Source organism: Mesocricetus auratus, unplaced genomic scaffold, assembly GCF_017639785.1.
Source record: "Mesocricetus auratus isolate SY011 unplaced genomic scaffold, BCM_Maur_2.0 Super-Scaffold_100007, whole genome shotgun sequence".
Lineage (NCBI taxonomy): Eukaryota > Metazoa > Chordata > Mammalia > Rodentia > Cricetidae > Mesocricetus > Mesocricetus auratus.
In genome coordinates this window covers 10390994-10415199 of record NW_024429191.1, presented here as the reverse complement: position 1 = coordinate 10415199, position 24206 = coordinate 10390994, and the positions used below count along the sequence as shown (strand labels likewise).

The 24206-nt window shown below is 50.5% G+C and overlaps 1 protein-coding gene across 4 annotated transcripts in view; it reads right to left on the bottom strand.

Annotated features, from left to right (window-relative positions):
- Lmf1 (lipase maturation factor 1) overlaps positions 1 to 24206 on the bottom strand; it is an 87738-nt gene that overhangs the window by 33378 nt on the left and 30154 nt on the right. For all 4 annotated transcript variants that reach the window (XM_040748334.1, XM_040748333.1, XM_040748336.1 and 1 more), the window contains one exon: positions 10896 to 11044. In XM_040748334.1, coding sequence (XP_040604268.1) covers positions 10896 to 11044 — 149 coding nt within the window. The remainder of the gene's footprint in view (positions 1 to 10895; positions 11045 to 24206) is intronic.

The following is a 24206-nucleotide window of genomic DNA, read 5'->3' as shown; positions in this document are numbered from 1 at the left end:
AAAATTATCCTGGTTCATCTCGTTCAGAACAGTCACTGGGCCTGTCGACATAAGCACAGCCAGCCTCCTTGGCTTTGCAGCAGCCTTGGAGTCCTCACCTCCTAACAACCTGGGGCTGCAGGCCTAGTGGCCCAGCTCTGAAAGCAGATATGAGCAGAAACAAACTTCCTTCTGCATGAAAAATGACCCAAAAGAAAATACCCCAGAGTTTCTCTGTATGCTGCACGTCAGCCCATAAGCACGATCTGCAGACGCTCGCTTACTCCCAGCTACAGGCTTCAGAACACACTCTGTCTAGGAGGGGGTGGGCATTACCCAGGGCTGACCAGGTGCTTCTGGGTGTCTCTATGACTGCTGTCCACTCTTGGGATCTGTTTGCTTTTTTTTTTTGTGTGGCAGCTTCTGAGTAAGCTCTTGGATCAAGCTACACAATATTTAGGACATCCTGGACACACTGCAGGCAGCCCTGGGGCCATCTCTTGCTTCTCCAACAGAAGCTGCTCTATGGCCAACCCTATTGGCTGCCTCCTTCCTGCCAGAATGTGTTCCCCACTCAGTTCTCAGAGTCGCTTGCTTGCGCCCCCTCCCACTCACTGCTCAGGTCCTCTCTGGCCGCCTCTGCTCTTCACTGAGTTGTCTTGGCTCTGAAAGGTCTCCTCATGGCTCCACGTCCCATGTGACTTCTTAGATGCTGCCAGTGGGCAAGAACCATGGCCACTGTCAAGGAAGAGCTGCTTGGCTACTTCATGCAGGTACAGTTACCCTTTGTGTCCTGCTCAAGTCCTCCACATGATGGCCACTACAGCACCCTTTCCCGCTCTCTGGACATACAACGTAATATACTATGGTAGTTCAAATGTAATTGGCCCCCATAATCTCATAGGGAGTGGCACCATTAGGAAGTGTGACTTTGTTGGAGTGGGTGTGGCCTTGCTGGAGGAAGTGTGTCACTGTGGGGGCAGGCTCTGAGGTTCCCTATGTCCTGAATACCAACCAGGGAGTCAGTTGACTTCCTGTTGTCTGCAGGATGTAGGACTCTCAGCTATTCCTCCAGCACCACATCTGCCTGCATGCCGCCATGCTCCCTGTCATGATGATAATGGACTGAAACTGTAAGCTGCCCCCTCAATGAAATGTTTTCCTTATAAGAGTGCCATGGTCAGCCAGGCAGTGGTGGCTTTAATCCCAGCACTTGGGAGGCAGAGGCAGGTGGATCTCAGTGAGTTTGAGACCAGTCTGGTCTACAGAGCAAGTTCCAGGATAGCCTCCAAAGCCACAGAGAAACCCTGTCTTGACAAACAAAAAAACAAAACAAAACAACAACAACAACAACAAAAAAGAGTGCCATGGTCATGGTGTCTCTTCATGGCAATAAAAACCCTAAGATACAGATTCACTCATTGCCACAAGGCATGTGGTGCCATGGCTGCATCTCACAGCATCCTGTATATGAGCAGGTTTGTTACCTGCTCCGATGACAGAAGGTTGTGCTATGATGTCATATGTGTTCAGGTCACTGTCAGGAATCTGGTCGTCTGACAGGATGAGGGCATTCCATCCCCACAAAGATTTCTCTAGGATTCCATTCTGGTCAGTTTCATGCTTATCTACCACTAGGCAATCAGAGTCTAGCTCAATGGTCCTGCCTGGCCAGAGAAGTGCCCTGAAGGACACGTACTCCAGGAACTCCCCATCAGCCTGGTGAGCACTGTAGATGTGAATAGTACCCATGCAGCTACATTCCTTTGTGTGCTGTTCTGCTCTGTCATAATACATACAGCGGTTCCTAAAAGATTGACACATGAGGTCTCTAGCATCTGCCCATTCTGAACAAAACTACAGTATACCTGCAGCCCTGGGCCCCAGGGACAGATCCTAGGAGCAGGATGGCTGTGCAAGGGTAGCTACACATATCCCCTGAAACAGGAATTTCTGTCGCAGGTCCCCAGCAGCTGATATCGCCATGCTGTTCTTATCCTTTATGAAAGGTGTGGTCACTCTTAGTTTCCCACACACTCATCGGCAAATCTTGTACCTTCCTTTGCAAAGAAAACACACATCTTTTGCTCACATTTCTATGGTTGCAATGTGTGCTCTACATGTTGTATGTCAAAACCATGTGCCCCAAATGTTCTCCCAGACGGTGGTTTCCCAGCTCACTTTCCAGGGGTCTTTTAGGACAATCAATGTTTTTCTTCAGTGGGTATATGCAATCACTCCAGCGCTGTCTGTAAGCGATGGGTTTGCTTTCTGCTCATCTCTGGATGGGTGTCCATGAAGAGCAGGGGAGGAGGTCTGTTCCTGGACTCTGCTCTTCCACTGATATATTTTTTTCCAGTGTAGATCACCAGCATACTTCAGCTTTAAGGCAAGCTGTAAAAATCCGCACAGTCCTCTAACTCTGTTCTTTTTATAAATAGCCTCTGTATTTTCATACACAATCCAGAATCAGTCAGGCGGTTTGGTATGAATCGCCTTGAATCTGTAGATAAAACTGAGCAAGCCAGATGCAATGTTGAATCTTTCTGACCTATGAACATGGTCTGTCTCTCCGTTTATAGTCTTTGAAATTCCCATCAGCCCCATTGTACAGCTTTTAAAACATACATCTTAGACATCCTTAAACAGATTTACTATGATGCTTTTGAGGGGCTTTGGTGCCATAGATAGCACACTCAAATTTTTATTTTGTAATGGCTTGTTAACAGTTTATGAAATATTGGGATGGAGGGATGGCCTAGTGGTTAAGAACACTGACAGCTTTTCCAGGGGACAGGGTTCAATTCTCAGCACCACATGATGGTGAACAACCATCTGTAACTCTAGTTCTTGGATCTGATGCCCTCTTCTGGCCTCCTACACCATTGCACATACATGGCACACATGTACACATGCAGGCAAAACACCCATACATATAAAATAAAAATAAGTCTTAAAAATACATATATATACACATATATATGTTACCTTGCATCTTAAAACCTCATGCCCATTTTAACAGTGGCTGTTTAGATTTCTTTTCTCCCTTTCCTTTCTCCTTCCGTCCTTCCTCCCAGGTGGTTGAGAGGCAGGGGAATAATGAGACCTAGGCTGGCCTTGAACTACACACATAGTTGAGGATGATCTTGAACTCTTGATTCACAGCCTCTACCTTCTGAGTGCTGGGTTATAGGTGCACACTATGCTCAGCTTTCACTGGGCTTTCTAAATGCACTGCCATGTCTGTGGATTATAACTTAATTTGTTATTTTCCAAACTTGATGCCTAATACACTCTGGAGGATTCAGAGATCCCTCTGCCACCATGTTCAGCTTTTCTTTTTCCCTCCCCTCCCTCCCTCGCTCCCTCCCTCGCTCCCTCCCTCCCTCCCTCCCTCCCTCCCTTTCTCCCTCCCTTTCTTTTAAAGACTGGGCATCTGTACATAGACCAGACAGACCAATCTTTGAAGGGTTCCTGTGCCTTTGTGAGGACACTGGGCTGTGATCTTTACTTCCGCATGTCCTCATTAGGTCTGGGGTCACTGCTGTGCTGGTTGCATGAGGCACTTTGGGACTGTTCCTCCTCTAGTGTTTTCTAAAGCATCAGTGTATGACTGCTGTTATTTCCTCCTGAAATGTCTGACAGAGTTCACCAGTGAAGTCAGCTGGGTTAAGGATTCTTTCTGGAATGGTTTTTCTTCTTTTATTTCTAATTCAATTTCTTTAACAGACACAAAACTATCCAGGTTTCCTGCTTCCTTTGTCTTGGTTTTGGTGGCTGCGTTTGTCAGGGAATCTGCCTGTCTCATCTGAGCTGTCAAATCTGCAGGCCTAAAGCTCTTGTGACATCCCAGGTGACTCTGCAGCAGCATTTCAGACACACATGCTGGCCCTGGGGGATGCTTTCTCAGGAAGTCTTGGGTCACGTGCTGGCTGCTGCTCAGTTCTGACCTGGAAGCTATTGACCTTGCTATGTCTGTCTTTACTTCAGATGATGCAGTTTCCTGTGTGTGTGAGGAGTGTCAGAGGGCCATACCTGTAGGTGCCGTAGTTAGGGACAAGCACACAGGGCTGGAGGGCAGGGCACACATATGGGCAGTGGTCAGCTGTGTCTACTGACAAGCAGGAAGCTGAATCTGAATGGGTAGTGTAGGGCCTCATCACTGTTTTCTACAGCCTATGGGTTGGGATCACCTCAGCATGAGACACAGTACCAATGCTCACATTACTGCAGACTCTGAGCCTCCATGTCTCACCCTCCTTCCAGGACAAATAATGTAAAACACGTCGTTCAACTATAGCAGCCATTCTCATGGCAAACAGAACTGCCTGTTTAGCTTATATTTTGTTCTATAAAAATCTGGAGTCCTAAATTCTTTGTTGTCATTGTTTTGAGACAGGGTCTCACTGTGTAGCCCTGGCTGTTCTGAAACCATCTATAGACCAGGCTGGCCTCACATTCAGAGATCCACCTGTTTTTGCCTTCCAAGTGTTGGGGTTAACAGCATATGCCAGCAGGCCTGGCTGAGTAGTAAATTCTTAACTTCTAAAATATGAAGCAAACATAAAGAAAATAGTATCAGAACTAGCACATTATGTACATATATGGAAATGTCATGAGGAGACCCATTATATTATACAATAAATATATGCTAATTTTAAAATTAAATATCAAGAAAACTGGCAGCACAAGCTGTTAAAGAACAGCACAGACAGGAACTGTGTGGAACTGGTGCCAACTCAGGACACACTGCAGAGAGGCAGCCCAGAAGCAAGGTCATGGGTAGGGGCTCTCTGTCCCCAGCCTGACAGCTCCCATCACTCACTGTCCACCAGAGTTACATGCTCTCGTCTCTACCTCACGCCACAGCACCTCTGCAGGTGGCTCTCACGCAGACCAGGCTCTCCAGGAAGAGAGCAGTGTGTAGCACAGGAGGTGGCACTGCCACGCACACATGCTTCTCCAAATGGAGGCGTGAGGCTGGAGGAGGGAGGCGTTTGCCGAGACAGGTTTCTCAGCTTTTCCACTTTCCAGGGGCCATTGTGAAAAGCAAGTAGTCTCCCCTTAGGTAATGTGCGGGCCTGAGAATTCCCAGCAACAACGACTCTGGCTTGATTCCCAGAATCTCAGCAATGGAGACCGCTAGCTTGTCATTTAGCACAGTTCATCAGGACGGGATAATCAGAGGCAGAGTCAGTTACTGAGTTTGCATGGAAAATCCATCTCTGCCCGATGCCGGGGCTCTGCCCAGGAGCCCTAGACAGGGAGGAGGGTCGCGCTGACAGGCACTCAAACACTGCTGAATGAGGAGCATATAAACCTCACCACAGACACACACACTGTCTAACAGAACAAGATCAAGAAGTGCAAAAAAAAATTTGTTTTAAAAGCATCCCTAAAGGTGATCTACTGCCTTAAATGCTGGTTTGACACCCACGTCGCTACCGTTTCCTGAAGTAGGAGAGCCTCCACTCAGTGTGGCTGAGACTGACGCACTAAGAGAAACAACAGTTTGGTGGGATGGAGGCGGGGGACCTTCCTGGAATGAGGGAGCCATGTGAGACTGTCTGCACTACTCCTGAAGCTGAGGGAGAGGAGGGCAGTGGCTATGCCTTTACCACATAGAAGCACTGACACTCCCCACGCAAGGCTGGGAAGCATGTGGACACCTGGGAATTCAGGATTCTGAGTAGTCTGCCTGATGTGAGGTGGAAAGGGACACACGACACTAACTTCCATTAGGTCCTGTTCCTCACAGACCCTTTTGCAAGGAGCCTATCCTGCTGTCTGAGGCCTGCCCTGTCCTGTGTGGGGAAGGTGTCAGGAGTTAGCAAGTGCTACCCCACTCCCACAGCAGTACAGCTCCCTTGGCTTGGGACAAGCAGTTGTGACCTGGGTTCCTGGCTGAGGTGAAGAAAAGGGAAGGCAGAGTACTAGGTATTGCTGTGACCCGCCTGCAGGTATATGTGTGTTTTCTCTACATCAGGTCTCCCTGTCTGGCCATTAGCACTAGACGTCCCCTAATACCACCTTGACTTCAATGGCACCAAGAATTAGAAGAGGAAACAGATTCCTCCCCTGTTGTGCTATAGGGAACTGGGTGACGGAGGGAGGCCATGGCCATGGTTGGCAGCACAGGTGGCAGAGCTTGGCTGAGCTGAGTCTTCCCAGACCCTGAGGGACATGGTCTCTGAGGGACTACTTGGACAAATAGATTTGAGCAGGAATCCTACACTCCTCAGCCATCCTTTCTCAGCCATAGACTGATCTTATTAGGTCTAGAAATAACTCTTGAGGTGCCACACAGCTAGTGGTTTGAGGAGATGAGGACACACATTCTTACAGCACCTCCTCCCATTGAGACACCAGATGTCTCCATCACCCAAGAAGGGTCCCGTGTGCCTCTTCCTATGGCCTCTCCCAAAGAGGCCAGCCAGGGATTACCTGCTCTGGAGTGCGTGCGTGCGTGTGCGTGTGTGTGCGTGTGTGTGTGTGTGTGTGTGTGTGTGTGTGTGTGTGTGTGTGTGTAGTTATGGTTTGAATGAGAATGGTCCCCATGGAATGATATATTTAAATGCTTAGTCACCAGAGAGTGGCACTATTTGAAAGGATTAGAAGGATTAGGAGGTATGGTCTTGTTGGAGGAAGTATATTGCCAGGGGTGGCCTCTGAAGTTTTAAAAGCCTCTTCCAAGCCCAGTGTCTTTCTCTCTGCCTATGGATCAGGATATAGAACTCTCAGCTACTTCTCCAATACCCAACACCATGTCTGCTTGCATGCCACCACTCTTCCCACCATGACGATAATGGACTAACATCTGAAACTGTAACCCAGCCCCTAATTAAATGCTTTCTGTTTTTTACTTAGTCATGGTGTCTCTCACAGCAATAGAACAGTGACTAAAACAGTGGTACTGGGCACTGATCCAGTATTGTACACACATTAGGCAAGAGCTCTACCACTAACTTTGACATTATACTGAGGCCAAGCTGGCCTTACACTTCCTCTGTAGCCCAGGGTGCCTGTGCTTATGATCCTCTTGCCTCAGCCTCCCAAGGAGCTGGGATTACATGCCCATATTATCAGCCTAGCTTGGATTGTATTATAAATGCTACATTTGAAGATCTCATTTTCTGAAAGCTTCTATAGCACAGAATACAGGGTCTTGTAGGCCTGCTGAGATGGCTCAATGGGTAAGGGGACTTGTCACCAAGCCTAATGACCTGAGTTGGTTGTTCTCTTCTGTCTCTCATGACATTTGACATTTGAGAGGAAGCTGGTGGGTCACTTTGAAGATGTCCCCACAGAGGGCCTGCTGGTGTCCTTCACCATGAGATCAGGGCTTTGCAGTCTCTCAGAGCTCCATCTAGAACAGACCCCCCCATGCCCTCCATCACTTTCTTTCCTTCAGCCTGTGCTTCCCCTGTGCAGTGCCAGGCGTGCCACCCTGGGAAGCCAAGGCCACAAGGCTGACCTCGGGTCTCTGCAGAGCACGAATCCACACCACCCCGTATGAGCTGATATAGCAGCTGCGTCTTACAAGGAGGACATGAGTCAGCCATGCACCCCTGAGGATGTGACCGTCCTAGTCCTGGCTCAGCCTCCCACAGGCCACAGACCCTCCAGCCTTTCCTCTCCTGTGAGGCACAACCACATTGTGACTGTAGGACTCGAGACTCAGCTCAAAGGGACCAACCAATTTTGGGGGCAGACAAGATGCCCTCAGATGATGGACTCTTGAGCGCTGATCTTTTGAGCAAGGACTATCTGTGATTCTGTGGTCTCAGGTCTGAGGATGGACTCAAGACTACCATCACTCTGTTACCACAGCAGCTCTCTCTAGATGCTTCCCACCGAAGCAAGATTAATAATATCCAACCTAAGACTGTGTCAAGTAATTACACCTTTTAGTGCACCTGGTAATTTTTATCCAGCTGGTGCTAGCAGTCAATCAAAATGCCATAAAAGGGCTTCAGAATGTGCTAATGACTCGCTCACTCTGTCAGGCATCATGGGGGTGCATTCAACTCTTGGCACTAGAATGGTGCATGGAAACAGCCTTATAGCTTATCCATACAACTCAGCTTCTCTAGGGACTGTGCTTCTCCACACAGGCCAGCTTCTCTGCACATCTCAGCTTTTCTCTAGAGCTTAGCTTCACCATCTAGCTCATCTTTTTTACAGGGCTGGGTTTTTCTCCAAAGCTAGACTTTTCCACAGAGCTGGGCTTTCTTTTCCACACAGCTCAGCTTCTCTGCAGATCTGGACTTCACACAAGCTTGGCTTCATTCTGCCTCCTGTAACACAGCTGCCTTTCACAATGAACCTTTTGAAACTCTTGAAAAGTTTCAGGCGCTCTAACACCGGCCAGGAGAGAAGACGAAACTTATAGCACCCTCAGCCTGCCGGGAATGAGTGCCCTTGAACATGGAAGGCAGCAAAGCATCCAGTGGCCCTTTCCAAATGCACACTGGCCTTGGAGACAGCAGCATGCAGTACAGTCACAGTACAGACTCAGGCTCATCACTGAGGGCTGGCAACACTGCCTCCACACAGCTTTCTTGGTGTCTCTTGCCCAGCATGGGGAAGCTCACGGGTACTGGAGAGAGTTGGGGAACCTGGGCAGATGTGGTGGGTCACAGCTGAGGCCTCTCCAGGAACCCCGGCCACAAGAGCAGAGGAGGCGCACAGTCACAGGATCATGTACCAAGTGACCTGCTTCAGAGAACAAGTATGCAAAGAGCACCTGGGAACCAGGTGACTTTCTTTTTTTTTCTTCTTCTTCTTTAAAAATCATTTACTTATTTGTTTATTTTATGTGAATTGGTGTTCTGCCTGCATGTATGTCTGTGTGAGGGTGTCAGGTCTTAGACTTAAAGACAGTTGTGAGCGACTGTGTAGTTGCTGGGAATTGATCTCAGGTCCTCGGGAAGAGCAGTCAGTGCTCTTAGCTGCTGAGTCACCCCTCCAGCCCTAGCCAGGTGACTTTCAATGTTCACGCATAAAAACACAAAGCTACTGGATCATTTTAGCCCCGGAAACAACTTGTCAGGTGCCCTGATCACCACCACATGTGTGCCATTTGAGATTCATGGGACAGGATGTCCTTGGGGACAAAGGCACCTGGGCCAAGGCCAATGCTGCAGACAGTGTGGAGAAAGGTGCTTAGCCTGCCATGCCACATGTATACACGTGCCCATGGAGGCAACAGGGACCCTCCTAAGATGCCCCCCTCACTGAGGTCCACACCATACAAAGTGAACTCAGTGGAAGATGGTGAGGAAGATGGATACTCATACTCTGGCAGCCTGTCTCACCCGAGAGTAGGCTGCCTTCCTAGTCAGCTTTCACAATCAACTCAACTTGATAGAGCCTAGAGTCACTTAAGAAGGGATTTCCCGAGTCAGGCCGGCCTCTAGACGTGCTTGTGGGGGTTGTTAAATGGCATAGGAGAGCCAACCACAGTGGGCAGCACCATCCCGAGACCGGTGCTCCTGGCCTGCACAAGAAAGCTAGCTAAGCATGGGCTTCAGAGCATGCCAGAAAAGAGCACTCTTCCCTGGGTCCAGTTCTTGCTTGAGTTCCTGTAAGTGAAGGACTATGAAGTGTATACCAATAAAACTTGGTCATTGCGTTTTATCACAGAAGCAGGAATTAAACTAGAACAGAGGGTATGCAGTACCAGCTCTGGTCAAGATGCAAGGCCACAGAGAGACAGTGTAGGTTCCAGAGGGCTCACAGTGCCCTGTACTACAGCGTCCCCTCCTGAGTCAGCAGCTGACAGCTGGTTAGGAAGGGGCAGACACAGCTGCCCCTATGAGCATAGGCAATGCCCAGAGCAGTCATGAGGTTACCAGATAAGCCTGGAAATCAAGATCTGGGCAGTCAGAGAGAGAGAGATGCAGAATGTTCTAGATTGAAGGAAGTTTTGGTGTGAAGAATCCTGTCCTCATATGGGAGCACCCTGCTCACATGATTCAGGGGCCCATTCTTTGCGATGTGCCTCAGCTTCTCTGCATGTTTGGGTCGATCCTCTCAGAAAACATAAAGCAAGCCAAGAGATCCACGTAGAGAGAATCTGTCCAATAAGGCTACAATATGGAAAAGCTAATAGTGTGTAATTCTAGAAGAGTAAAGATCTCATCAAAGAGCAAGAAGCGGAAAACAAGGGAGTAGATACCGCCACTTTCTCTGTGTAATCCAGAGGTCCCTTCAAAGCTTCAAATAATGTGTCTGGAAATTTCAGCAGTTCACATCGGTGGAAGCAAAAGCAGCAGGGGACACAGTAAGGACATGGGGCTGGGGTGGGGAGGAGCAGACTTGAGTAGAGCAGCCTCAGAGCAGGCAAGGACCGTCAACCATACAGGCCATTACCGTAACATGATATTTACGCTAGGCTAGGAAAATTTTGAACACATCTGGTTTATGTGAGAGACATTCTTAGAAGCAAGCAAGCTAGGGGCCTAACAGAAAGACAGATAGAGAAAGGCAGCTAGAAGCTGCCCCAGTGCAAGAAGTAAGGCTCACACTGCAGTACATTCACCAACACATCTCAATGGCACACGACCTTCATCACCGTGAAACAACCTTGGAGACATCCAAGACATTTTGGGAGAGCACACGGCTCTTCCCCAAGTCTCCTCCAGAAAAGGACTCAAAGTCGTAGTTGCTTCCCACAAAAAAATGATTGTGAATGTGGCTGGTGGAACGGATGAGTGGACTACTTACAGCAGGCCACCCTGTGAAGAGGAAGACGAAGTGTGCAGGGCCAGGCCAACGTTAGGAGAGCAGTTACAGGTTAGCACCGAGGCATCCAGGCTCCAGATGGGCCAGCCCAGCCCAGCTCAGCCCAGCAGAGTTACAGGTGTGCTCTGAGGACATAACCCCAAGTACATTTACACGACAGTTCCACCTACCGCTCCAAGCATGATCCTGAAGATCAGCCAACGGAAGCCCCACAGGACAACTCGGGATGTGGGGGTGTGCCTAGGGAGGCGGGACAGCGTCCAGAGAGGGCACAGAAAGATTCCCAAGAATCCTGTTTCCAGCAGCTGTGACTCCCATCCTGCAAGGGGGTGGGGGTGGGGGAGAACGGGACGGGATGGGACACACACAAAGAGGAAGGTCAACAGAGTCAAATGTTTACACAGCAATCATCCCCAAGTTCAGCCTGACCAAGAAGTCCTTAAAATGAGACTGAGACCTAAGACAAGCAAATGCCACCGCATGCCTTCATAGGAAACAAGAGGCAGAGCTCTGAGTGGGGTGATCCAGAGCCCAGGAATTCTGCAACCCTGGAGTCCCTGCTTTTGAAGAAGAAAGATCTGTGCTGCCCAGTTCAGATGATGGTCCCCATCCAGTGTGGGGTATAGCACAAACATCATTCTGAACCCCACACTTAGGTGTGCCCGCCCACAGGCATTTGCGTGAAGTCTTTTGTTTCTAGGTTTATGTGAAAAATCCCAGCTCTGAATATCCTTCCCAATGAAAGTCTGCCAGCACAGATGTAGGTACAACACACATATACTCTGGGAGGGCGGCTCTTACTCAGCCCCAGGTCAAATGAGCCAGGCAAGGCTGGCAGCCAGGGATCAGCAAACCCAAACACAGTGATTTGTGAGCTCCCGAGAGGGCAGACTGCTCTGTGTCTCCCAGTGGGGACTCAGAATAGGAAGGGCCATGAGAACAGCCCGCAGGTGACCAGAAGAGGGGAATCTCGTGGCACAGAAGGCCCCACTGCTGGTATCACCATCACCATCTAAGGAGTGGTAGTGACTCCATGGTGCCAGGGATGCCCTCTCCTTACAAGTTCTTAGGATGACAGGCCTGGCTGTGCCGACAATCAGACATTCACAGTGATAGGAGTGACTATGTACCTCACAGAGGAAGGGGCAGTTAGGAGGGACTGCAGGGGAAGTTCCAGAGGACAGAGGAACAGGGAGCTCCCGTGCTGCTTTTTTTCTATACAAATTATCTCAGAATTCAAAGTTTATAAAACAGCTAATTATAATGAAGATAATACTGTATGAAGTAGGCACACATGAGTCCATACCAACAGAGCCAACAATTGACTTAACAGATACACACGGCCAAGAACAGATTTCCCAGAACTCCTTATAGGACACAGGTCACGGTCCTCTGCAGGCAGAGGCTGAACAGCACCATCGTAACATGGCATCGGAGCTGGGCCATCTATGATGGCCATCCCAAAGTGATCAAAGCCAAAACTCTGAGGTTTGCAGTGTGTGTCAAAGCAGGTGACAGAGGTGTTTCTGCTCCCAAACCCACATCAGCTTACCACCGGGAAGACAAAAGCCAGGCTCCATGGAGGGTCTCCACAGACTCTGAGCAGCACAATAAACTATCAAGGCTTCAAAGCCAAGGGAGGACAAAAAGTGTCACTTGAAGCAGCTGAAATGCAGTGACTAAATGTTACCTGGGGTCCTGGGTCAGCAAAACCCAACAAAGAAAAATTTAGGGGAGACAGAGGAAGTGTAAATCGTGAGGACAGCAGCTAACTAGAAAGGTGGTGAAGGGAATATGCGTGTGAGGCACTAACCACAGAGGTCTGCTGGTGAGATCTTAATAGCTTAAAGTAGAAAATCCATTCTCAGCGATCAGGGTCATGTTGCTGTGCCTGCCCCCATGTACTCCTCAAAGGACAGTGCCCTAAGCCACAGGCTCTACTGACTTCAGGTCCCCTGCTAGTGCGCCCCCCCACCCCCGTGCTGGGGTCTTCATTGGTCCATTTCGATGGCTGCCTCCCTGGAAGCCATCCATTTGATGAGGAGGGCACAGCTAGCAAAGTGACAAGCCATGGGCTGGTTCTGACAGGCACTGCCTGCTCTGGGAGCTACAGTGGGACAGAGAAGCGGTCACGGTCAGTGCTTCGGTGAGTGCTGAAGCTGGGCTGTGGTCACAGCAGCTGGGACTTGCCGAGCTGGAGAGCCACATGTGTCAGGTGGAGCTAGGCCTCTTGTGCCAAGCTTCCCTGCTCTTGGCACTAGTCCAAGGCGGAGCATTTGTGAATTGTCACTAAAGGGCTGAGGGAGAGCTACAAACCCAGAAAAAGAAGCAGGGCCCCCATTTAATGACAACACTGCCATTTCTGAAATCTGGGGTGGGACGGCTTCTGGGTACCCCTGGCCTGGCTGCTTCTGCTGCTGTCCAAACCCAGCAAAGGAGCTTGTGTCTCTCTGTGCATTGCATGATTCAATCCTGTCCTGCTGGCACTCAAAAATGTGCTGAGCAATACCTCCCCCCTCCCCCACAGTAGCCCCCCTTTCCACACGGGTGCTTCCCCCTTGCACAGCAATCCCTCTGGTTTTCCTAGGGATAATTTCCATTAGTTTGGGATACATTTCATATGGCTGTGCCTGATATCTCATGGAATTTCATGGTTGGTAGTGACAGTGTCCACGGATCAAGGAAGTGTCTGATAATCACCAAGAGTCACCAGCAGCAACCATCTTGAGGAAGAACCTTAAAGACGACATGCTCCAGTCCCCTCCTCTGCTGGGCAGCTAAAAGACCTCAGAAGCTCAGAGGTCGTAGAGCAAATCTAGAGCCACAGAGTGAGTCCACCCCATACTACACTGAGCAAGATGAACACCATTTTGCCCCACACCCACCAAACTGCCCACCCCTTGCTGGGACCCATTTGCTAGCCCTGGGGCAGGGTAGAACTGGCACTGTGACAGATGCCACACACAGTCTCAGAGCTTTTAGGGGACACATTCCCCAGAGCTTAGAGCCTGCCTAATTGCCACCTCGATCCGCAGACACAGGAATGGAATTTTAACATGCAGTGCAGTGAGTGACACCAATCCAAGTGATTGATACACAATGACAGAACCCAGAAATGCATCCAAGTGCCAAGACAGGCAGGGTGACAGGGCTGGGGGTGGGGTGCATGACAGGGCAGGGCAGAGTGACAAAAGACAAGCTTTCTGTAACAGGAAGGAGGGTGTGTGTGAGCCCCCCCCTCCGTGGCCTTCAGAGGGGATGGGGTGTTCCTGTACCACTCGGACAGACATTGCTGAGCCAAGGCCTGGGGAGCTCTTCCAACTGGACCCTCTGCCTTGCCCCAGTTCTCAGAAAGGCTATGTATGGCTCACTGGGGTCTTTCTGACAGAAGCCGGGCCTGCCCTGGTAGCAGTGGCCTGTGACAGACACCGGGAGGGAAGGGCTGCTGCCCTCCCACCTGCTTGTCCTCTTTGCCTGGGTCTGTGGTGTCTCAGCAGCTGCAGCGTGTACACAAGGAAGGCCATTGTTTGCTGCTTCAGCATGGCAGGAGATGAGTCTCCAGAAAAAATAAATAACCAGCACACTGCCAGGGACCAAGGGACCCAGTGAGGGTGGGTGGGTAGTCAGTCACTCCTGCCCAGTGTACCAAATTCTTACGCAGTGAACAGAGGGGATGGCACCTTCTACAGGAGACAAGCAGTTACAACTGTGAAATGCAACTCAGTGCAACTGCACTCTGAACAGGCCCCTCCCGCTGCCTGTGCCTGTGAGCCAAGGCCTCTCTGCAGGGGCAGCTAGGGAGGGGCTTGCCTACTGTCCAGGTCTCTGGAAACAGTGCTGTTCCTGCCGAGTTCATGCTATGGGTAATAGGGGTAGTCTCACCAGTGTCATATCAGGCAGCTGTCAGGACAGGCCTGTGAGGGGTCCTGAGTGACAGCACTGTGTGGACTGCTTTCATGTGGTGGCACATAGCTGGTTCTAGAACCCTCATTTCAGTGTCTGCCTCTTTCATTTCCAGTCACATAGCTGACCAGTTGCACCTAGGAAGTTGTACATGTAGAATGGTACCACACAACTTCTCGAAACAGCTTATAGGGGATCTCCATTCAGAGCCATTTCTTGGGGTATTAGCAACAGGCTTGAGTGGCTCCAGCAATCATCCTCACTGTGTACCACAGACGAGACCAGACGCGCCATGGTATGCTTGTGAAACTGTTCCTGAGAAGAGCGGACTCCTCATACTTAAGAGAGACTGCTAGTAGAGTGCGTATTGGGAGCATGCATGAAGCCTTGGGTAAGACCTGCATCCACAGACTGAGCATCATGGTACATACCTGCAATTCTAGCACTCTGAAGGTGGGGGCAGGAGGACTGGGAATTCAAGGTCATGCCCAGCTACAGAGAGAGTTTAGGCCAGTTTGGACAACTTAGTGAGAACCTGTTTCAAGAATAAGAGCCAGGAGGAACTGGGTGGTGGTGGTGCACACCTTAAATCCTGGCACTTGGGAGGCAGAGGCAGGCAGATCTCCGAGTTCAAGGCTAGCCTGGTCTACAGAGCTAATTCCAGGACAGTCAGGGCTACAGAAAGAAACCCTGTCTTGAAAAACCAACAAAAAGAGTGGGAGGGGCAGAAGAGAGGGAGAGTGGGAGGGGCAGAAGAGAGGAGAGTGGGAGGGGCAGAAGAGAGGAGAGTGGGAGGGGCAGAAGAGAGGGAGAGTGGGAGGGGCGGACGAGAGGGAGAGTGGGAGGGGCGGACGAGAGGAGAGTGGGAGGGGCAGAAGAGAGGGAGAGTGGGAGGGGCAGAAGAGAGGAGAGTGGGAGGGGCAGAAGAGAGGAGAGTGGGAGGGGCAGAAGAGAGGGAGAGTGGGAGGGGCGGACGAGAGGGAGAATGAACAATGGGGTGAAGTAAGCAAGAATAAGAATGGGAGAGGGAGAGAAACGGAGGGAGGGGAAGCTATAGTTATTTCCACACAAATTTCCCAGTAACATATGCAAACGGCCTTGCTGTTGAATGGTGGGGATAAAGACATGACACCACTCAGAAGCAGTGAGAGGCCAGGCAGTCTGGCCACATCTCCTGCGGTGTCTGAGGAAACACTCAGGGTGTGGCAGTCTCGATTGCCTATATGCTGTCCACAGTGATCACTGTGGCTTCCCAAAGCCAGCTGTGCCGCCTTCCTACCTTCCTTCCAGCCTGGGTGAGGAGCACGCTGCCGTGGACTCCTCCTGAACTAAATTTCTAAGTGCAAACACTAATGGCATGAGGAAATGGAAGCAGAGATCATGTACTTCTCAATGCAAGGTCACCAAAACCAGGAGCTCCATCTTGGTGTCTCTCTTACGCTGTCCAGGAGGCTCAGGCATCTACAGAGACTGAACACAACCAGGAGAAAACAGATGTATGGCAGAGCCAATAATGCAGAAGATTCTAGACACCAGAGACTGTAAGTGGGTGGAGAAGCAGAGGCAGAGGGACCTATCTGAGCCCTACCCCTTGACTAGGCTTGACATTACTCAGTCTCAGATAAAACCAATGGATGGTGCTGGCTTCTCTGTTTACTGGCATCGAAGAAAGAAGAAAGACACCAGACACCCACCCAGCTGGACAAATGATGGAAAGAAGGGACACAAGGAGCCAGCAAGAGGAGGTCAGGCAGCTTTATACTGGACAGCTGCCCTGACAGGGAGGCAGTCTGGCTGAGTGGCTCAGGGATGTGGTGTCCTCAGTTCAACAGAGGCCTAGAAGTTAAAGCTAGAGAGTTTGATGCTAAAAGCAACCAGGAAGAAAGACAGCTTGAGGTGAGGGATGAAGGGAGGTGGGATCTCAGGCCTACCAACTTGATGAGCATGTATGGCAGGTGAGAGGCAGGCAGGCATCACCTGGCTGGATGCAAGGCTGGGGGCCAAACGAGACCAATCAAAGCCGAGACAAGCTGAGGGGCCAACAGTCTGGGAGGGGATCAAAGGATTGGTGGAATGGGATGGGAGATTTAGGGAGCAGGGGGGCGGTAGAAACTTTTGGGAGGCCCTATTGGTGGGGTGCTAGCTCATCAGGTGGGAAAGCTCACCCCAAGGGCTATCTCTTGCTTCAGATCACCATGAGTAGCACAGGAGTCATGCCATGGTATGGTACCAGTTGCCATTCCTGTCTGGGAGCTAGGGATAGTGAGGACACAGATGCACTCAGTTATGTGAGGAATAAAGGACCAGAGGTGACCTGGCACCAGGCCAGGGGCTAGACAAGGGCAGTGGGCATCACACATGAGACATGGTGGAATGTCACCTGGAGCTAGTACCTGTGTCAAAGGCCAAGCTCATTCCCTAAATAAGAAGCGAGACCTGAAGCATCTCAGAGGATGCTTCCCTGAGATGGCCACTCTAGGAAGAAGATGGCAACCAGGCTGCATGAGCTAGTCAGAGCGACTTCAGATAGTCAGAAAGAGTAATTAAATATAGCGCAGATGGATCCTTCAAAAGTGACAGCACCATCCACGTGAGGAATAGGAAATCCATTAGCTCCTTCGTTAAAAACAGGGAGAAGGGGGCAAAGCACTCCCTCCTGACTGGCTGTCACTCCAGCAGTGAGCCGCCCGCCCTCTGCCACCCCAGGGGCTTCTAATGATGGCCCTGGAGGGAGCCCGCAGCTTTTAAAAGTTTCCTTAATTTTCATAGGTTATATTTTAGGAGAAGTTATGAGCTAGCATAGCAAAATTTTGCTTTGCTCTACTGCTAGCATGGAAGGAAGGGGCACAGGTGACAGGGACTCCATGGGCCACACGGGGCCCCCCATGACACAGCCTGGGGCCTGCACCAGCCCAAGCAGTGACATCATGGGGGAGGCTACCCCTAATCTCCAAAGAGCTGCAAGCCCTACTCTCTATGTCTCTGACCTCAGAGTCTGAGATCTGCAACTGTGATGGGGGAATCTGCCAGGTCCCAGGACTGCAACATCCCTGCCTCCCTATGCTACCAGGCAGCCACAGGTCACATGGAGGAAGCAGTGTTCTGTTAGCCAGACTACCAGAGATCTAGGGACTCACGCTGTCACATTTTCCAAGTTCTCCTAAGTTTGGATCTGTGATTTTATTACAGTTACTGCTCTACAAAGTTGCTTCTGAGAATTTAGGTTTGTCTTTAGCATCTGTGATGGAGACTCAACCCAAGGTTTGGATTTTGTTTAATTTTTGTTTTTAGGCAGAATCTTTCTTGTTTTGTAGCCCAGGCTGACCTGGAACTTACTATGCATTCCAGACTGACCTCAAACTCATAGTGAGCCCACAGCCTCAGCTGAGTGCGGGAACTACAGACTTCGGCCACCAGACCGAGGGTAACCCAAGTACAGAGTGCTGGAAAATAGCTGCACTTTGAAAGCAGAGCTAAGGCCACCGAGCAATCCTGCAGCCAGCAGGACTGGAGTACAAGCACAGTGGCTTCTGTCTCAGTCAGCCAGAGCACCCATCAGCAGTTACCCTACACATGTGTGTCATCATCTTACAGAAACCCCCAAATAATGGCTGCCATGTAGCCTTGAGGCAACCTTTAGAGCAGGTGTCACATGGAGATGTCCCTTCTCAACACATTCCCTACCCATCTTAGTGTGCTCAAAGCTGCCCTTGGGGTACTAAAAGGAATTTACTGCAGAGCTGTCCCCTAGGAAAGGAGCACTGCTGTGTGTGGTCTATCACTTCACTCCCTACCGCCACCTCCTCCTCCTCTCCATCCAGCTGGACATCTGTAGCTCTACACAGGAATCCACAGGCAGGCACAAACAGGGCTGTCGGCCCTGCTAGTCATGCTGCGTCCTGTGTTGGGCATCCCACAAGCAGCAAGGTGTAGTCTAACTCAGGAAAGGAGGAGCAAGCCATGAGTGGAGTGTGGAGACCAAGCCTCGGAGCAGGGCTGTAGGCAGAGACCAGACCCTAGAGGGACAGGATTGTTCAGTGAGCAGCTACTTCTCAAAGCGCTGGCTGCAGGCTGCAGGTTATAAGTACTCATGAAAGCCAGGTGTGGTGCCTCATACCAGTAATGCCAGCACTTAGGAGGCTGAGGCTGGTGGACTAAGTTCACTGTCAAAGGGCCACAGAATGGAACCCTGTCTTTAAAAGCAAATTATGAAAAAAGAAATGGGCTTACTGGCAACGACATACCCCAGCTGCGAAGTTTGGAAGATTGCTAATATACATTTTAAGGATGTCCTTGGGCACTCAGAGAAACAGGAAGTGACCTCCATAACCCACATGCCCTCATGGTGACCCTAGCAGCAACCCAGGTCCCAGGTGCTTGTTAATGTTCGGTTGCTAGGACAACCAGACTTCCGAGCCACCGGGTGTCCCCCACTGCTTAGATCTCTGCAGGTGTCGCCAGCTAGCCTGGAAATGGGATCCACAGAAGTGACCTCCACAGCTTTATTGCCTCTGGATAAATACGAATGTGCTTCCCCTCAACGGAAATTAGACTTAGCCAGATTTTTTTCGGATTAATATATTCCAAATATTTAACGTATAGATAGCATGCTGAAGGGCACACATTTTCCCGGGCTTTCTCTCGTTTCCTGTGTGTGGAAATGAGCTACAGACTGCCCAGCCTGAAAGCCACAGACCAGGATCCTGAGGAAGTGTCAGACTCCATGGCCCTGTGGCTCTGTCTGCAATGCCTGGGGTTGGCGAGGCATGATAAAGGAGCCACTGCCAGATAGGCCTCTGAGATCTAAAAGTGGGACTTGTGACTGAGGGAGAAATTTAAACATTTTTAGGCTTTAGCTCAACTGAATTTAGGTTTAAGTGGCTATGTGGGGTGGGGTCCCCATAGTCCACAGGTCTGGACCCTAACCCCCAGCCCGTCTCAGGGGCAACCTGCTTAGGTATGTGTGGTGTGGGTCTCAATGTAGAAACAAAGCTGGAAAAACCTGCACACTGCTCCCTACCCTGGGTGTCCTGGATGCATAAGAAGACCACCAATTGCCCTACACTTTTCAGGGGCTTCCAAGACTGCTGCAGCTCTGTGACATTAATGCCACATGGCATCACCAGCCCAATGCTGAAGAAGTGGGATGTCCACTAACACCTTCTAAGAAAGAGGGGTCAGCTTGCCTGGAAAGTGAGCCAGAAGACACATACCAGTGCCACATTCCCATGTCAGAGGGCAGAGCAGTCTTGTGGAAGGACACTGTTCCTTCCCCTCCCCCAGACATCTGCATACAATGCCTTCACTCCAGTTAAAGTAGAGTGACTCCAGGACTCCTGCAGGCCTACAGTGGCACTGGCAGGGGCGCTAGGGCAGGAAGTCTGAAGAGGACAGCCCAACCCACAGATTCAGGCTAGTGCATTCCTAGGAGCCACACTTCGATGGGGGCAGCACTGTCCAATAGAGGCTAGGGTCCAGACAGCAAAAGCAGAAGAAAGTCAACCAGGTAGACTCACCCCCCTCTCTGTCTCTCTCCTCCTATCTGCCCTAAGATGAGCCACCTTGATGTCTCACATGTTCATTGCCACAGTGCCCAGCATTATCACATACAGGCACAGGAACACCAAAGCCCAGTGATGCGGGGAGATTTTCAGAAGGGACAAGGCAGAGGAGCCAGCAGCCTAAGTTAGGCAGGGAAGTCCTCCCCATCACAGATGGGCCCGAAAGGCACTTGCCTGCCATAAAACAGACTTCACTCTTTAGACAATGCGGCACCTCTTGCATTGTGAGCATGTCCTCTAACCCTGTGCTCACCGGGCCATTGCCTGCACTGGAAGCTCTAACTAGGACTCTATTCCTCTGGGGTTATCAGTTAAGCACCTACTTAACCCAGACCACACATCACAGATGACTACCCACTTATACTTCCATTCATCTCGTCACCCTCTCATCCTGTCCATGGGGTCCACACCAGCCAGGGAAACCCCTGAGCAAGCCATGGAAGTGGGGTGTCTAAGCATTCCCCCGCCATCTCCAATACTGCCGATAGAAACAGAAAACAGCCTAGAACCTCCCAGCTACATGGCTGTCAGATGGGCGAGTCCTGGAGAGAGGGGCCTTCATGCTGCCCTAAGGTGGGGGCTTCCCTGTCAGTAAGAACTCCAGCTACTCAGCTGTGCTGCACAGCTTTTCAGTCAGTGCTGTGTGATCGTCAGGTCCCAGGCCTGAGCCTTTGAAGTCTCATTGCCCTGCCATAAACTTAAGGATAGCTCCTCACATCTTTGGCCTCATTTCAAGGAGACAAGCTGCAGGGCTCATACAATCGTGATTCCTGACCACAGGCCATGCCATCTTTCAGGGAGGACCATGGCCTCAACTCTTTTGGGCATGTCTGCCACCCCACGCCACCAGCCAACAATCACTGAAGCCATTGTGAGAGACAGTGGCTTGATGCTGAATTAGTCCCCTTGAGTTTGTTGGCCTAAACCTCTTCAGCAAACTGCTGTTTGGTTTTGTTTTCCTTTGTATTTTGCATCTGTGCATGCCCGTGTGCATACAGGGCTGTGGAGGCCAGAGATCGACTTTGGGTATCATTCCTCAGTCAACATCCACCTTTTATTTTGTGGGATAGTCTCTCACTGAGCTCTGGGGCTTGACAAGTGGATTAACTTGGCTGGATTACAAATGAGTGCTACCGTGCCTGGCTTTTTATGTGGGCTCTGGGGATCAAATCAGGTCCTCACGCTTGCAAGGTAAACATTCTATCAGTTAAGCTACCACCCTAGCCCCAACTGCTGGGTTTTTACATTAGTTTTTGTAGTGTGTACTTTCAAATGCACTGGCAGAAGAGAACAAACATTTATGTCAAGCTCTTTCACCTATGTGTCAAGTCAGTATAGACACATCACCTGTGTTCTGCCTGTGCTTATCAAATCCTGTTAGTTTGAACCCAGTTTCTCTGCTATGTTTCATACTCAGCTTCTGCACAAATGGACAAAGAGGAGCTAAAATGAACTCTCTGGCAGACCCGAAGTGGCAGGTTAGGTTCAAGTTCACAACACCCCTTGAGCCTCACCTCAGATCTGGGCGTTGACAGCATACACATCACATCCACCATTGGCACAAGTCAGTTCTTCCCAGCCCTTGGCTGATGACTCAGCCTGTCCTTTCTTACTACATCTGTCTTGAAGACACAGAAAGGGGCACAGGGCAGGAAGATCCTTCAGCTGCCCCCCACCCAAGAGTCCTCAGAGCCACACCCATATTCCTCTTCCTTGTGTGGGTTTGGTAGCCTCATATTTCCTAGTTCTTTGCATCAAGAGGCTGGAGCAGCAAGCACATCCAGCACCACATTCTAGAGTTATCTCCACAGGAGGATCAAGGCCCTGAGCAAAACTTGGTACATGGCTGGAGCAGGAGGTGTGCCTGCAGCACTTGATAGTGCCAGGTAGTGTGGGAGAAACCTCGGGGACAGGCCGTTTACTGCACAGGGACCAGCTGGAAGGTCACGGACATGAAATACAGAAAAAAGCACGGGGATGTTGGCTGATCATCTGAGAGAATAAAATAACCGCCCACTGTGATGCATAAACGCCGGGGGAAGGGGGCAGCTCTTCCTCAGAGGGGCTCCACAGAACGACTGTCTATGAAGGAAAGGGGAGCAGGACTCACCTCGGGATGTCTCAGCAGCACCCTCGGCAGATAAGACAGTGACCTGCAGGAACAACCCTAGCTCCTCTACAATGCTGTGTGGCTTCAACTCAAAAACTATGTGACACCCTTCCAAGTGGCATGCAGACCCCCACCACTAAGGGATTAGCTCAGGTATCTACTTTCTCTGGGGAGCTGTAACTGGACGGAGGGACACTTGGCAGACATATCAAGGTAACGTCAGGGAAGTGTGATAGGAAAGCCCTCTCTGTCGGGGCAATCCTCCCCAAACCCATCATTTAGTTTATCCACTGAGGCACATTATGCCAGGAATGCTCTACAGAATCATCAACATGAGAAGTTAGGGAGAGTCTTGGGGACAAATCTAAAGGGTGAAGGAGACGGGAGGCTGTTGCCATGAGATCTCTGGATGGGCCCTGGGCATTGGTGGGAGCTTGAGAACTCCAGTCTGTAGTCTGCATCTGGACCCGAGGCCGGCTTCTCGGTGAGTTACTGAAGCTGGTAGCACTGAGGGAGGGTGGGGCTCTCTCCTCCCTCTGCAGTTCCTCTGTGATGGCCCAACTGCAAGTTCATCTTCTAGGGTGTTGCTGGCACTGTTTCTCCAAGTGTACAGCTAGTCTCACAGTACTGGTGCCTAACTGCCTAACACACCTTACACACTGTGCTGTGACACACCTAACACACCTAACTGTGACTTTAGCTGTGACACACTTAACTGCCATGAGGCAGAAAGACAGCTGCCTGCAGCTCCAGTCTTGGGAACAGCTTGGGAAGAGGGTGGGCCTCAACACAGAAACTCTGTGACCTTGGCTGCCACAGAGGTCTGCCATGTAACCAGCAGAGGCCACACTCCCACTACTCGATAAATAAGATGGTATGTGCTGTGTTGCCGTTACAGCCTGGAAGAGGACAGTAATCGCCAACAGTGAGCGCGCATTGATTAAGGTTAACCTTATAGCTGAAGTGACCAGAGAAATCAGCATGGCAGCCCCTACAAGGGTTAGCACAGGAGAGGGAACCATGTACACACACACAATGTACCCCTGGCGCAAGCACCTTCAGCCATAGAAGGGAGTTCTGGATATGCCTACCTGGCCCTACATTTACCACAATAGCCAAGCAAGTGTGGCAGCCAGGCTTGAGGCCACTGCCATCAGGCTAGCCCTTGTATGTCTCTGTGGCAAAGACACTGATAAGATCCCAGCATGTGACGGGCTTAGTATCAGAGTTCTTACTTAGTGTGATGATGTGGGCATGGTGACCTCTGTGGGGTGTCAAAAGGAAATGATTCTAAGAGATATGCTGGGCACCTGGGGCCCTATGGTGCTCCTAGCCCATGGTCACCTGTGTCTTATAGTCCACCTGTGTCCTTGTAGTTGCCTATGTCACATTGTCCACTTTAGCCCACAGTCATCCATGATCACTCATGGTCACATGTTACAGCCAGGGAGCAGATTCATGCCTACCAGAGAGCAGCCTCTGCTCACTGTCCTGCATTTGGCCATCAGTGAGTTGGACACTTGCTGTGGACATCTACTCAGTCGGCTGATGGAGATGAGATAGAGCCAGATCTCCAGGCCCTGACCTGTCTCTGAGGCCATGACCCTGACAGTGGTACACACTTCTTTGCACACTTCTGAGAGCCCAGCTTCACTCTCTACTAGTTAGTAGTTATGACTTGGGAATATTTTGTTGGAAAACTGGAGAAAACAGCTGATCCAGTGTCTTAATGAGCAACACTGACCCTGTCAAGTGGACTCTCGGGCTGTAGTGACCTGGAGAAGGCACAAACTTCATTCTGGGTGTGCCTCCTCCTTGTGCACAAGGTCAGGGCTCTTGCTATAGGGATGGTGGGCACTGGGCAGTGCCTAGCCTCCAGGGGCTGACAGTGGCAGGAAGAGAGGCAG